The 16,147-nt window shown below is 41.0% G+C and overlaps 2 protein-coding genes across 3 annotated transcripts; one reads left to right on the top strand and one right to left on the bottom strand.

The window, feature by feature from the left end:
• The first annotated feature begins 260 nt into the window (after positions 1–260).
• On the top strand, positions 261–9,277 carry kiaa1958 (KIAA1958 ortholog). Its single transcript, XM_084046852.1, has 6 exons — positions 261–437; positions 1,915–2,223; positions 2,611–3,145; positions 4,382–4,561; positions 5,261–5,452; positions 6,547–9,277. Exons 2-6 carry the CDS (start codon positions 1,936–1,938, stop codon positions 6,852–6,854), a joined length of 1,503 nt encoding a protein of 500 aa, XP_083902978.1. The 5' UTR covers positions 261–437; positions 1,915–1,935; the 3' UTR covers positions 6,855–9,277.
• A 263-nt stretch (positions 9,278–9,540) lies between these two features.
• On the bottom strand, positions 9,541–15,377 carry inip (ints3 and nabp interacting protein). 2 transcript variants are annotated; one of them, XM_084046666.1, is made up of 4 exons: positions 15,115–15,377; positions 12,445–12,544; positions 10,829–10,916; positions 9,541–10,204 (listed from the first exon to the last, which is right to left on the bottom strand). In XM_084046666.1, exons 1-4 carry the CDS (start codon positions 15,137–15,139, stop codon positions 10,097–10,099), a joined length of 321 nt encoding a protein of 106 aa, XP_083902792.1. In that variant the 5' UTR covers positions 15,140–15,377; the 3' UTR covers positions 9,541–10,096. The 2 variants fall into 2 exon arrangements, with proteins under 2 accessions (XP_083902792.1, XP_083902793.1); XM_084046667.1 differs by having other exon boundaries at positions 15,121–15,377.
• Positions 15,378–16,147: the final 770 nt, after the last annotated feature.

The raw sequence follows: 16,147 nt of genomic DNA, 5'->3' as shown, positions 1-16,147 counted from the left end.
TGTTAGAATGTTTAAAAACATTCCACATTTTATTGCAAGAGTTTTTGAAAATAGTTAATCTATAGGCTCCGTGAACTTTTAGATCGGCTAATTGAAAATAGCATACAATACAGGTTTAAAGTGCTCATGTGGCCCATAAATAAGTTGCTTCTTCTGGGCTTGTTTTCCTAGACCTAAAAACCTGGCAACGCTGGTTTCCTACTCCTCCAGACCAACTGGTGGCAGTAATAATAAAACACTGACGTTGTGCTCCCAGCGATAATAAACACACAATAAAGAACAATAATACAACTGCTTCCATGATATATTATGTTTCTTTTGGTCAAAACCATGGATGAAATATAAAGATATAGAATCACATTAAACACGCCGGTGCGACCGACATGACGCCTGACTGCACAGGAGTTGTTCCACCGGTAACGTCGAGTCATAAAAAGGTAAACATTACATGCACTGTAAGTAACGTAAAGTAACGTTATTGTAACGCTTTGTTGTGGTGGGTCCCTCCTCGCGTGCTTATTGTTTAGAACAGTGGGTTCTCAATCTTTTCAGGCCGTGGACCCCCAAAATAATCATATTTGAGCTAGGGACACCCCAGGTAAATATTGTGAAAATAGCAGATCTAAGCTCAGCTTGTAGATTGGCTATTTTCACAATGTTTTTTTGCCTCTTTCGTATATTATTTGACAATTTGGCCAATGTTTGACCAGTTTTTATAGTGTAGTTTGTTGATTACTTTTGATGCTGTAGTAATGGTATTTTTTTCTTTGGTATTAAAAAGGTCTTAAAAGTCTCTAAATTGTCACTTCACTGTCATCTTAATGAATGTGCTGTATATGCAAACTGATTTCTGTTGCAAAAAACATGAAAGATGAAGTGTAGTTGTGTGTGTGTGTGTGTGTGTGTGTGTGTGTGTGTGTGTGTGTGTGTGTGTGTGTGTGTGTGTGTGTGTGTGTGTGTGTGTGTGTGTGTGTGTAGCCTTTTGTCATTCAGAGAAATAAAGTTCTACTGTGTAGTTGAGTGGGTTGGAGTATTGTGCAGCAGAAGGCTACAAATACAATACTTTGATTTGCTCAAATGCACACAACAAGGTTATAGTTTTGCATGGCTAGACTAAACTATACTATGAATTATATTTCAAATAGTAGGCCCATATAAATTATTAATGACATATTACTACTTCTCGTATTATTTGTCAGCCTTGTTGTATACCGGCGTGGTGGCGTTCACTGTGCCAGAGCCAGTATGCTGAATGAACCTCATATTTGGCCATGATGGTGTTTATATGAATGGCACATGACTTGAATGGAACATATGAGTTCATTCCAGTCTGTTGGTACACTTTAATATGTGTTTCCTCAATCGCATGGATACTGGAAACTAACCCCATTCTCTTAACAGTGCCTCAAAATCCCACTCCATTAAGGCAATTGGCTAATGCAGGTTCCTGTGTCTGTAGTATCAAAATCAGTTTAACCAATTTAACCCAAATTCACACTTAGGCCTTTTGAAAATCAGATCTAGCAGATCTACAAGCACACACAACGCGTCACATCACAACATGTTGTGAGCTTGTAGATTGGCTATTTTCAAAAGATTTTGAAGACTTAATAAGATACATTTCAGATGTCAAATACATATCAATTTGGTGGTCCTTCTTGATGTGAAAATGTTTGAGAACCACTGCTCTAAATTAACACCCAGTATTTTACACTTGCTGTCTATTCTCTCTTTCTGTCTCTCTGTCTGTCTGTCTGTGTGTCTTTGTGTGTGTGTGTGTGTGTGTGTGTGTGTGTGTGTGTGTCTGTCTGTCTGTCTGTCTGTCTGTCTGTCTGTCTGTCTGTCTGTCTGTCTGTCTCTCTCTCTCTCTCTGTGTCTCTCTCTCTCTCTCTCTCTCTCTCTCTCTCTCTCCAGGTGGTATTGATGTAACTGATAATGTCTGACCCGGTGCAGACGACCTCTGACAGTTTGTGTAAGCTGGTCCGCTGGGCGCACAGTCACGGAACCATCTGCAACCTGATCCCCGGCCTGCAGCAGCACCATGGCAATGCCCTGACGGCAGAGACCGCTCTCCATGGCAGCAGAGGCGCCGTGGCCGTGTGGGGGTGCAGCGCGGGCCACGCCTACCACTGGCCCCTGGGTTACCACGACAACGGCCCCGGAGGGTCGGCCGGTAACAGGCAAGGTCAAGAGAGGTTTGCGGGAGGTCGTTCGTCCTCTAAGGTAAAATTATGATTTTCTTTTTTGTTTAAAAATCTCACCCCATTGTCCATATTCTGGGGCGAACGATTGACAGAAATAGCAGATGTACAAACTCACAACGTGCCACATAGAGCTCGTAGGTCGGCTATTTTTGGTGAAGAGATTCGGTGTGTGGTGTGTAGAGGGAAAAAGGGAGGGGACCTAGTATAGACCCCTGGTGGACACCAGTGTTTAATGTCATTGTCTCCTGTTCTCTAATTACATGTGCAAATCTCTTCTCTTCTCTTCTCTTCTCTTCTCTTCTCTTCTCTTCTCTTCTCTTCTCTTCTCTTCTCTTCTCTTCTCTTCTCTTCTCTTCTCTTCTCTTCTCTTCTCTTCTCTTCTCTTCTCTTCTCTTCTCTTCTTCAGGTTACAGTAAGAGGGTCATGTGACATGTCCTGCAGCGAACCAGCATCAGAAGGAGAGGAGTTCAACAACCGACTGTTTGACATCGGTGGCTGCGATTCTTCAGTCACGGACGACGACGTCGACTACGAGCCCCGCCCTCCTTCCAGGAAGAGAGGGGGGGTGGTGGCGGGACCAGCGGGCTCAGGAGGAGGATCGGCGAAGAAGATCAAACAGGAAACGGTGTCGGCGGAGGATTACTACCCCGCCGCTACCATGGGAACCGGTGGACTCTCGGATCCGGACCCTGCCAACCCTGCACAGACTAATTCTCTGTCCTCACACATACACACCCCGTCGCCCCACAAGCCCCTGATGCACTACCAGCAGCCCGAACCCCAAACACTTGGCCCCCCCGGGGAGAAGGGAGAGGGACTTGGGTGTGAGGGATTAATGGACCCAGAGATGGAGCTTCTGGGTGGAAGCAGCTGCAGCACAGGGCCCACTGAGCAGGCCCCAGGGCAGAGCTCTGCCACAGAGATCGCAGACCAGATAGCAGGTATAGCTTGGTACTTGTATTGGGATATACTGTATGTAGTTACAGTATGTTTGTAAAAGTTCATCAAGCCCACATAGTTTGGGTCTGTTGGCTTCAGGAAAGAGCTGTTCTTGTGGAATGCTGGCCTGGCCAGGGTGGTGGGTGGATGCTAGGTGTTGGCCAGGGTGGTGGGTGGATGCTAGGTGTTGGCCAAGGCAGTGGGTGGGGGCTGGATATGTTTTTTGAGGAATTGGATGAGTGGCATATAGGGCATCGCAGTTGCGGCCACTTCCGGGTTCCACTGCAAAATACTCAATGCATTTTTCCCATTGACATTTCCAAAAATATTTATATCAATTAATTTAAGCCTAGAATCAAGCCATCCAGGTTCCTGGTGAATCATGACCATTAAACATTTTTTTTCTGTGATTTATTTTATTTTATATTTAATTATATGATATACTATATTTAATAAATACCCTTTGTTTTGCCGTTTTCAAAAAAGTTTTTTCACAGAATCAAACGTTTTATGGTCATGATTCACCAGGACCCTGGATAGCTTGATTCTAGGCTTAAATGAATTGATATAAATATTTTTGGAAATGTCAATGGGAAAAATGCATTGAGTATTTTGCAGTGGAACCAGGAAGTGGGCGGGAACTGCGATGCCCTATAGGTCCTGTACCACCTCCGAGATGGCACTTTGACACAATGGTGAAGAGGTTGTTGCTGGGGGTGTGGTTGGTTGCAATCCTTCCAGCTCTCTTCTTCGCCCAGGAGCGCTGATTGTTGGTACCTGACCACCCATGATCCTCTCAGAACCGACTAGATATTGCAGCCTGGTCTTGAAGAGTGAGCAGGTGAGTGATGGAGGTGGTCAGAACAATCTGCAGCATGGACTGCAAGATGTTCATAGGAAGAACAGTCTGTCTCTGCTATGCTTTCCTGATGATGGAGGTGATGTTCTTGTCCCACTTCAGGGTGTTGGTGTTGGGGGGTAATGACTCCACCACACACATGGCCTGGTCACTCATTTCCAAGATGGAGAGGGCAGGTGGCAGAAGTTGAGAACAGCATTCACACCGTCTTGTTGGTGTTGAGCTCAAGTTTAGATGGACGTCTTGTAATATGCCAGACTACAAGATAGCCCATGGCCCTTGTGATTGTGACTTGCCCATTGGTGTGCCTTGGGCACCAAAAGGTTGAAACGCACTGCTCTACATAATGTACATGTACTGTGTGTGCTCATATAAACAGGTACCGGAGGCCAGTGTGAGCTGGAGCGTCTGAGGGTGCTGCTGCGCACTGAGCGAAGCCGCAATGTGCAGATGATAGAAACCATCTCCAGTCTGAAGCAGGACAAGGAGTTACTGCAGAACGAACTCACCAAGAAAGCAGAGCTGATCTGTGACTTCCTACAGGATCAACTACGGCCAGGTACAGTAGAACACACACTTCACTGTCACATACAGTAGTTCACAGTAGAGCGGTGGTTCTCAAAGTTGGGTATGCTGGTAACAGGGGGTGTCCCAGCAACATTATACGCATTATTTGCGCATCTCTGTCATTTTAGATTTCGCTTTGTAGATCTGCAATTTTTGAAAAATCGTGAACATTTGTGAAAATATTTGAATACAGTATATGTTAAGCGAACATTTGTAAAATATTCGATGATGACATAATATAACATTGATTCATTTTTATTAATGTTTAACAGATCTTAAAGCCAAATGTATACTTTGTTAGGGTTACCAACTTCGGACAACAAAACATATAATGCAATACATACAACAGTTAGTATTTCATGTGTTCAATATTTGTCTATTGGAGGACCTATGAAATATTATTTAAACATATTTTTGATACACTTAACAAATGTACCACCTGTAATTATGCCATGGACCACTGGTTGAGGAACAGTAGAATAGTAGACAGGTAGGTAGTACAGAGCAGTGTTTTTGCATAATAAAATGCTATTACTATGCAATAATACATTTTCATACTCATAATAAAGGTGTCTGTCAACACTGTTGGCTGACGAAAAGTATGTCTCAAAGACAGTTTTAAGGACACCTACAGACACTTGTCTTATGAGTATAAAAGACATTTCTCCGATCCATCTTCACTCCATTCCAGAAAAGAGGCGGCCTCAGTCCTCCAATCAAATGGAACCAGGAAGTTCCCACATGGCGTTTCCGGATGAGACGGCAGCATTTGATTCGCCGGTGTTGTTTGACTCGTTTGAGGAGGTGGAGCTTCACCCTCTGGAGCGCCACAGGACGCTGAAGACCAAGAGGAGTCGGGAGGGAGAAAACACACGTGTCAGGAGTAAGAACGCATACACACACACACACACACACACACACACACACACACACACACACACACACACACACACACACACACACACACACACACGCACACACACACACACACACACACACACACACACACACACACACACACACACACACACACACATAGTGGTAAATGGATAATTACATTGTACTGTACAGACAACACAATAACGTATCCCCATTATGTAACAAGTAAGCAACATTTTAAAAAGACATATATTATGGGTTAATAATTAATATGCCTACATAGGCCTATTTAAGAGGTTAATTCAAACGGTAACCATGCACGTGCGCGTACTGTATGTGTGCGTGCTGTGCATGTTCCAATGACAAAAAACTCCCATATCTGCTTGGTGAAGTGCAAGTGTGCAAACACAGCAGCTAGATTTGTGACTTTTGTGACAGAAGAAGGATGTCAACTGAAACACAGCCACCCTAAGTCTACCCCAGTCTATTAATTAAATGTGCACAAAATACATTTGAAAAACTGCTACCTCTGTATTCTTAAATACACTTGAAAATTGTTGCTATTTGCCTCACAGGTTTTATACCAATGACAAGTTATGCTTACATGTGTGTATATATATATATATAACTGCTCCTTACAGCAAATACACAATTATCCTGTTTTTTGCTAGCTAGTTTTCTAATGCAATGTGACACAGCTCTGTTTACACATCTCTTAATTCCCTTTTATTTATTTGAATAATTGTTGTACGTACACTTAATAGTCTTGATTTATGTTTATGTATTTTGTTTCATGTTTGCTTTGGCAAAGTAAACATATGTTTTCTCATGCCATTAAAGCCCCTTTGAATTGAATTGAAAATTGTGTGGGAGGGAATAGTCACAGTGTATCCTCAGCAAAAAACCTAGACTGCACACCACTGCATTATTTGTCACAAACTGACAGGACAAGTGATGTTAAGGATATGACAGATCTGTCATGACATGTTTATGACAGTGACGTCTCTCTTGACTGAGACTTCAGAGTAAGAAGTGCTTTCTCATTTATAATATTATCTGTGCTTTAATGCCCCACCCTGTCTTCTCTCTCTCTCATAGTGAAGAACGTGGTCGGTGTGATCGCCCGCTACATGGCAGCGCTGCAGGAGTTTCGTCGCAGCGTCTCCATGAAGGTCGCCTTTGACCGGGTTGGTGTGGACAGGAACACCATATCCCGCACGGCGGCCATCGCCGAACTCAGCCTGGCGGCTCCCGAAGTGTTCCACGCCCTGGCGCCGTGGGACGAGAAGGAGGAGACGTTGGCACACTACGCCCACCGCTGCCGACAGGCGATGGACGACAACATCAAAGCCAAGATCAAAACCATGAAGGCCAAAGGAGATCTGCTTCCCATCGTGTCAAAGTGATCAACATAAACTGGTCTGAGGATCTTCAAAAATGCTGAGGAAGTTCTATCGCTTCTGTCGCCGCTTCGGCCGTAGACTCGAGTCCAATCATGCCCCTGTAACGTCGTCTTATATCCTCTCCTTGAGAGACGGCGCGTCATACCGCTGATGACACCACGTCTTCTCTTGACCGTATTAGGGAGCTTACGTGGTACTTATGTCCATATACTGTATGGTGTATACCGTCTATGACGCTAGCTCGGAATGTGTCAGCCTCTTCGACCCAATCCATATATGGGTATTTCAGACTGCTCCTTATATGGGTATCTCAGCCTGTGACATATATGGGTATCTTATGGTCTTCGTATAGAGTCCCAGAGCTAAAAGATGGGTAGCTCTATCAGACAAGACCGACCCTCTTCAACATTGCCGCCTCAGTGTGCTGTACTGTACATCTGACATCATTGTAGCGTTACATACATTTGAGGTCATTGTTAGAATGTTACATGTGACTTCATTGGAATGTGTGAAGCCACTGTAAGATACATGTGTGAACTAGCACTTGGGTTTGAGCCACAGACCTGGTGTATATGATTGAATAACATAAACCACCCTTTATTATACTAGTGTAGTACTGTTATCAGAGTACTTAGTGCAGTCAGCTCTGACCGATTTGGTGCCCTAGGCACGATTTTAGATGGTGCCCCTTACTTTGCAGCCAATTCCACCATTGATTGTTGTGTTCATACTCACACTGGAATGACTGCTTGGCTTTATGTCTTTAACATGTGTATTTTTTACCTTAAAAACAAACTTTTAATAAATAGTCTAATAACAAGTAATAAGTAGGCTGATAATAATATACAGTAAATAAGGCTGGTGCACAAAATACAAACCAAACTATGATTTAAATAGGCCTACTTGTTACATTTAGGGTCTTTAGTACTGGTCTAAGATGTCAATCATCTCCATAATTGCAGACAGGCAGACTGTCTCACACACACACACACACACACACACACACACACACACACACACACACACACACACACACACACACACACACACACACACAGATGTGTGGAATTCATAGATAGAATAACTCTGTTTACATGTAACATTTACGTGTATTTCACAAATAAAGGTCATGCATGCATGCTTGCATACAGACAACACAACTGTAACCTGAGTCCAGTGAACAGAACAGATTGATATTATTATAGTCATTAACATGCAAATACATCAGATTAATAAGCGATGCAATTATGCCTTTCCATTTACATGTGGTATTTATTTATGTGCATTCTTGTTATTTACTGTAGCCACATTTGGTCTGAATTGTGATTGGATCTCATTTAATTCTGTGCACACTATGCAAATAGAGTTGTGTTGTTGATAGGTTTATTGTGTTGCTCGTACTTCCTTTGCCGTGGAATGAGAGATTATCTCCTCTATTTGGAGGCAACATGTTGTCATCTGTCCATCACATACAGTAATGTACCTTAGTGTAAATGTTATCAATATGTTGTCCATCTTTGAGCCATTGTTGGTCACCGTGATTACTTTTGTACCCAAGGTGGCATTTCTACCTGTGATTATGTCTCTACCACATAATCTTTTCCGAGGTGATTACATTTTTACCTGAAGTGATGGCGCTTCTCCGTGGACTCCAGACATAACATTTAACCCCTGGCTGAGTGGCAATCTGATTTCCGTGCGTATCAGACCACCTCCACATGTGGTCTGGCAGATCCAATAAAATGTTGATCTTGTGTGTTGTGTTTACACCTTGCATTAACATGCATTTATCTCGATTCTGGGTGGCATATCTAAATGCAAATCATGTTTAGGCTCATGAAGGGGTATGGAGGAATGAGTAAGAACAGATTGGGACATAATCACCACCCACTTAAGCTCTTTTGGTGGATAAATTGGGTCAATCCTACCACAAATAATCGTATGATTTTCAGGTTCAATTTTTTTTCCTGTCGAAACAGTAACAATTGTATAATCTAAACACAAAGATAATACGTAGGAAGTCTTTCAGAACTTGAATGTTTGCGCCAGTATTGCTGTGTTAAACTTGTTATTGGGGAAGTAAGTTAATTGTAACGAAATATTCTAGGATTGTTCTCACTAAGGATTAGTCAACCAGTATTGTCCTTTAGAATCAATCAGTTTATTGATTGATATTGCTATATCGCTCACGCAAGCAAGTAATGTTTAGTAGAGGGGGAATGAATTCAGTCTGTGGTCCTGGATTAGTACAAATCTCAAAATTGCATTATTTTCAATACATGCTGTTGTAGTTTTACACAAAGTATGACCATTGACAAAAATGGCACTACTGTATATCCTGTTTTGTATCAGAGATGGCCTAATGTGTACTATAAATGAGACTTTCGCTTTTCAGGTACGCCGCAGAAATATTGAATCAACTCTGTGAGCACATGGTCAGTGATCTATTTAATTCCTTCATAATTGTATTGTTTGTATGGTTGTTGCCTAAGAGCCATCATGCTATGTATATTTTACAAAATAAAAATCAATCAAGGGGAGTAGATTAATGATCACCTTCACCCTGATGGGTCCATTTGATTCCATTTGTACACCAAATGTAAATTGATTATACTTCAAAGATATGCAGCATAATAAAGAAAGAGAAGTGAGAATCCATGAGTGATACAGAAATAAAACACAGTTACTCAACACAAACCAATTTATTATCATTGAGCCAGGCTGATCCATAATTCAGATATGAAAACAAAATAACACAAAAGAAAAACTTGGGACTTGTACAAGAGCAGATCTCTCAAAAGGTTTTGTCAAACAGAGTTTGTTGTCAAATGCTCTTTACACAAACAATTAGAAGAGGGTGCGTTCGGAAACACGCTCTGACAATCTGCTCCGAATCCGGCATCATAGAGTGCTCCAATATCAGTTAATTTAGCAACCATCAGAGATACTTATTAACGAACATTGACATGTTTTAAATGAACATTTATTCAGTTCATCCCATGTATAAAAATAATTATTACCCGTTTTTTTTTCACGTAGATGCATGTTGAATACTGTCTAGAGCACTGCACTCAATCTTTGAACGGAAACGCTCTGAATTTCTGAATGACCAGAGAGCCCTCCAGCTTCTCAGAGTGTATTCTGAACGCACCCTTGCTTAGACTCTACTGAGTGCTCAAGTGTCTTCAAAAGATTGTGTGTGTCTAACCAAAACTAAACTAGTAGAACTTAAATAAATGTGTTTGTCAGGTGGGCACGGGGTCAGGCTCCAGGCGTGGAAGAACAGGCAGGATGAGGTTTCCGAATGAAGAATCTTGTGTGATGAAGAATCCTGACGAGTGAGCGTGTGCATGCTGCAAGAAAACCACACACACACACACACACACACACACAATCATAAGATACACGTATAAATGTATACCGGTATGTTTAGTAGTGCTTCTTAAACATGTCAGTATAGCCAGGCATTGGTTTTCAGCTTTGAGCATGTAGATCTGCTGTTTCCGTGGCTAATTTATCGTGATAAAAAAACACACAATAATCGTGGAGATTTTCATTTATCGTGAAATTGTCCTCCGTCATACACTAGAATGAATTAAGTATATTTTGATTATCACGATAATATCGTTAATCACAATAATTTTTGCCACAATAATCGTGACATGTCATTTTCATATCTCCAATAGTTCAACCTTTGGTGACGAGAGTTGGTCTTTTGATCCTCCTGGCTATGTGTGACAACGCAGTAATGTAAGTTGTTGAATTTAATCGTTATCATAACAATGAGAATTCCATGTTAACCGTTGTTTCGGCTATTAAAGCTATTTGTGATAATCATGCAGATGACAGGACATTCGAGCACAGCAGCGGTTCATCATGTCAAATGCTGCTATGGAGTGTGTGTGTGTGTGTGTGTGTGTGTGTGTGTGTGTGTGTGTGTGTGTGTGTGTGTGTGTGTGTGTGTGTGTGTGTCTCACCTGTAAGGCAGTCTTCTGTTGAGCAGCAATGTGCTGCTGTTCTGCATTATCCCTGAAGTCTTTCAGATTAGGTCTGGAGAGAGAGATACTGCGAGAGAGGGAGAACGAGCAGGAAGAGGACAATAATTCTCATAATGTCAGTGATATATAAATTGTTGGAGCCAAAATGCTTTTCTGTTTATTTTGTTTTATTTTAATTCACGGTGCAGAGGTGTGGCATTTTCAATCACCATGGCAACCACCACAGGAGAGGTGTGGCATTGTCTGTCACCATGGGAACCATGAACATATAAATGGGGTGGTTACCCATTTATACTTGGCCTTGGATGACGAGCCCCAGGTGTGCAAGGGGAAAAGGCCAAACAGTTTTTGACCGTGTGGTGTTGATGTGCCGTACAGGTCGGCGTTCAGTATCATTTGTTTAAGAGTTTGTTTATATATTTTTTGGTTTAAATGGTCAATACATGGATTGAAATATCCAAATTTATACAAGCACTCTGGACATTGAATTCTTCAAGCACGCGTCTAACTCAGCTCAACCCAGTTGCCCCTCGCAGTAGGCTTATAGGTAAAGGCTCTACATAAATAATATAAGCATAATATAGTAGTACATTATTCTGATTGATGACTGTATTTGTTGAGAATATTGATCTGTCATTAGAATATGACACTGTGTGTTTGGCCTTTGGCACGACTCGTGCACTCTTAAAATTCTACTAACCAAGGGATCAAATCACAGAATAAACAAAGGATTTATGGATTTCTTTTAACATGATATGCATTCAGTCTTTAATTACTGGGCTATAATCCTAGACTCTAAAGGTGTCAATATAAAATATACTAACTGGGCCGTTCTATACATTAACCAATGTATTAAATTGGACATGAGACAGCTCTGTACTTCGACTGCTTTTTCCCCGTCTACACCTAATGTCTTTGCTAACGTACCCCCCAGAATATGAACGCTGGGGTTACAAATTAGCAGATACACAATGCCTTCTAAATCAGTAGCTCTCACTTTTTCGTGCCAAGAAGGACCCCCAAAATGGTATGTATTTGGCCGTGAACCCGAATCTGAAAATGTTTTGTGCCAGGTACCCTCAGAAGAGAAGATTTATGTTTAAAAACAAATATAAAGTATTAAAATGTTTCCAATTTCAATCCAGAATTGAATCCTAGATCGCAGCGCGTCACTTCATGCCATTCTTGTAAATCTGCTATTTTTGAACATTTTTCAACACCCTCGTACTGTGGAGTGCTAAGAAAGTGTTTGAATCATTTTGGATTCAAATTGGAACGTTTTGAATACTTTTGATTTTTTTAAAACATAAATCTTCTCTTCTGGGGGGTACCTCGTACCTGGCACAAAACATTTTCAGACGGAGGTCCACGGTCAAATACATTGGCCTTGGGGGTCCTTCTTGGCACAAAAAGGTTTGAGAACTACTGATTTAGAAGGTATTTGTAGAATCGGCCACAGGTTTTAATGGGTTAAAGCCCCACCTGGCTCCAGGGTTGTTCAGAGACCCACTGGACTGCACAAAAAGGTTTGAGAACTACTGATTTAGAAGGTATTTGTAGAATCGGCCACAGGTTTTAATGGGTTAAAGCCCCACCTGGCTCCAGGGTTGTTCAGAGACCCACTGGACTGCAGCAGTCGTCTCTTCTCCTTGTCGAGTTCCGCCAGGATGGCAACACGGGTCTTGTTCTGAAAAGCTACAGTGAAGAAAGAAACCGATGAATTAAGAGGAGACATTGAAAAGAGGTTGACGGAGTCACAACATATACATAGAATGATATACAGATATACAGTTCATGATTATGTCCCATGTTGATCATGACTTGTAGACCTGGCTGAATGTAATCCTTTATGTTTTTAGGACTGTGCCCTGTGTGTCACGTTAAAAAAGAATTGTGTAATAGAACAGCAGTTCTAGAAAAACAATCTGATATTAATCTCTCGCACCAAAAGATTTATTACTGGTCTCTGCATGGACATAAAACTAGAGTTGTTGTGGAATGCGCTACTGTTGAATATTTTGTGTAACACACCGCGGTTAAAATAACGTGGAATAAACGCAAGCCTTTAGTGGGGATGCAGGACAAAGGAGACTAATCCGTGGTGATAAGGTTCCTCCGTGTCTTTATTTGTCGACAAGGAGCATAAAGGTTACTGCAAAGGGTCCAGGATTAGCAGCACACTGCTTTCACATTCAACAGGCGCATATATACTCTAGATTTCAAAATAGGCTCCTTGGTTTCAGAGCCCCTCCTGTCCTCATTTTCAACCAATCACAGGCTGATCCGTCATGGCCGAGCGGATAGCCCACTGTGCATTTTAATAGGGTCACACAATGCCTTGAAATCAATTCCACAATAATATGCTTTCAGTACAGAACCACATTTCACAATTACGTTTCATTATGAGATTAATACTCTGCACATTATACACTTTAAAATGGTACCAAGAATCATGTTCTTATTCATCTGTAAACAATAGTTGCTTAATGAGGCTTAGGGTTAGGAATCAATTCAGAGTGGATACTTTTACTTCTCCTGGCTTCTACTTTAGTTAAAATCACACAGGCCATATTTAAAGACTTTGTTCATTTTACTTCAGTATATGTTTTTACACAGAATTAATAACCTTTTAGGAGTAACTTTGTGCTTTAAGCCAGTTGCTAAAAACCGGTACGATTATTCACACAGGTATGCAAAATGAATCCGAGCAAGAGGTGACTTCACAGCAGTTTCCCAGTTGCCTTGTGGCCAGCCACCTTATCACAGGGGAACAATGGTTATTGAAATTCATTCAAATTAAGACAAAAGAATGGCTTGGTCCCTTGTTTTGGGTTCACACTCAAGACCTGTAACTTCTGCTTCAGAACAAAAGGCAGGAACTTCAAGGTGTGACTGATTAAATCAGATTGTCTTCAAATCTCCTCCTGCTAGCTCTCTGACTTAAATAAACATGTGAAGGCTAGACAGACTGGCACCCATTTTGTTACTGGGGCCGTCTCTCCCAGCAAATGGTCAACCTTTTGCTCATTTTAACCTTTTAAATAAGTCAAGTTCTGGCCTATTTTATGTATGATTATGTTATGAAATATACAGCACTACCAACAGTCATAAAAAAGTGTGACTCCTTACCATCCTTCAAAAAAGCACCATAAAAGATAGCCCCTACGGAACCTCTCCCTCCGCTGTACGCTGTATAGCTCCGAGATGAGGTCCCTCGTTAGTTACTGCCGTCTGTTTTCGAAATGGTCGCACGTCGTCCACTTTACATGTTTCTTACCCCTTTCTGCACATCGTATCCAAAAAGTAAAGCATTTCCGCCACTCTCTCAGATGTTTGAAGTTTTAACGCGCCTTAAAAGCTATCCAACGGGTTGAAGAAAGTATTTAATTTGCCTCGGTTTTCATCCGGTTCCATAATATTTTGCATTAGAAGATGCAATTCAACATTTGACCAGTAGGGTAAAAAGTAATGTTATCTCTACGGGCGCAACTCTTGCGCAATGTCTTAAAAACCATGTAACCGGATGAAAACCGAGGCAAATTAAATACTTTCTTCAACCCGTTGGATGGCTTTTATGGCGCGTTAAAACTTCAAACATCTGAGAGAGTGGCGGAAATGCTTTACTTTTTGGATACGATGTGCAGAAAGGGGTAAGAAACATGTAAAGTGGACGACGTGCGACCATTTCGAAAACAGACGGCAGTAACTAACGAGGAACCTCATCTCGGAGCAGCGGAGGGAGAGGTTCCGTCGGAGCTACATAAAAGAGCACCTGTCTGCAATTTATAACTGGTCCTAGAAAATCTTAGCCTAATAGTCATCTTAGCCTAACGGCAATTATGCCGTTAGGCTAAGTCAAGTCATGATGATGACTTGACTTGTATATTATTGTATGTCTCTATGCCCTATGGCTTGTTGTGTTATCCTTTTAGCATCGTTGTAAAATCGTAGTACCACTGCACTTATTCGCAAACTGTTAATCAAGTATTCAATCAATCAATCCTCATCATGACCTGGAGAATTACAAAATCATTTAAAAAGTGTTAAAGGCAAGGCAAGTTTACTCTCTAATTCTGGGGTTTGGATGTGCTTGCTTGTACGTCTTCTATTGTCACAAGTTTAGTTAAGTTTGTATTGCACATTTCAACAACGAGGCAATTCAACGTGCTTTACACAAACATTAGCCTTGGATCAAGACTATCATAGATGTACTTTAAATACATCTATGATAGTCTTGATCCAAGGCTACACAAACATATTCTTACCCTGACCTGGAGGATTAGCAGCCATGATGGACCAATATCATCAGATTCTATCCATACGGTTCATCAATCTAGAATCTGTAGATAAAACAACGTTTCCCAGATTATAAGGCTGAATGGCTGATACCTGACTACGTTATGGTGCCCTGTTCATTCATAAAACCATAACGGTCACTTTACAACAAACAAACACACATGTATGAGACATGAGTTCTATTTGACTATATCATCCAGCACACTGTTATCCTTTCTTCCAGATGCTACAATGTAAAGTGATGTACACTGAGAAGGATTAACATATCCGGTCGTGGACTTCAAAATAAAACTCTACAACATAGTTCAATGGCGTTAACAATCAGTGCTGGAAAGTAACTAAGTACATTTACTCAAGTGCATGTACTTAAGTACACTTTTTTTTTTAATTTACTGGAGTATTTCCGATTTTTAATGCTTTTATTTCTACTCCACTACATCTCAGAGGCAAATATTGTACTTATTATTTGATAACTTTAGTTACTAGTTACTTTGTAGATTTTGGTTATTATTACAAAACATGCATTAACCACTTTTTGCCATTTGAAAATAGCCGATCTACAAGCTCACAATGTGTCGTATTGTGAGCTTGTAGATCGGCTATTTTCAAATGATCTTTATACATTTTATACATTTGAAAATTTGGGGGCATTTGAGGACAAATGGGACATTCTGCGTAATGAGTACTTTCTACTTTTGGTACTTTAACTACATTTTTATACCAATACTTTTGTACTTTTACTCGAGTAAATTTTGAATTCCAGACTTTTACTTAGAGTATTTCTACATTGCAGTATTGATACTTTTACTTAAGATTAAAAAAATAGTAATTTCCACCATTGGACATTGAAAATGTTGTTGTTAATACAATGTTGTTCTTGTTGTTGTAATACGTCTAATAATATTTTTCATAATCTGTACACAAATAGACCCCTTAACAGACGACGTCATACTGGCTGCGTGCAGCCAGTATGCGCGCAACGAAACCCATTATATCAGGTCT

The sequence above is a fragment of the Gymnoscopelus microlampas genome (genome assembly GCF_963454915.1).
Source record: "Gymnoscopelus microlampas genome assembly, chromosome: 21".
NCBI lineage: Eukaryota > Metazoa > Chordata > Actinopteri > Myctophiformes > Myctophidae > Gymnoscopelus > Gymnoscopelus microlampas.
This window is presented reverse-complemented; position numbering and strand designations above follow the sequence as displayed.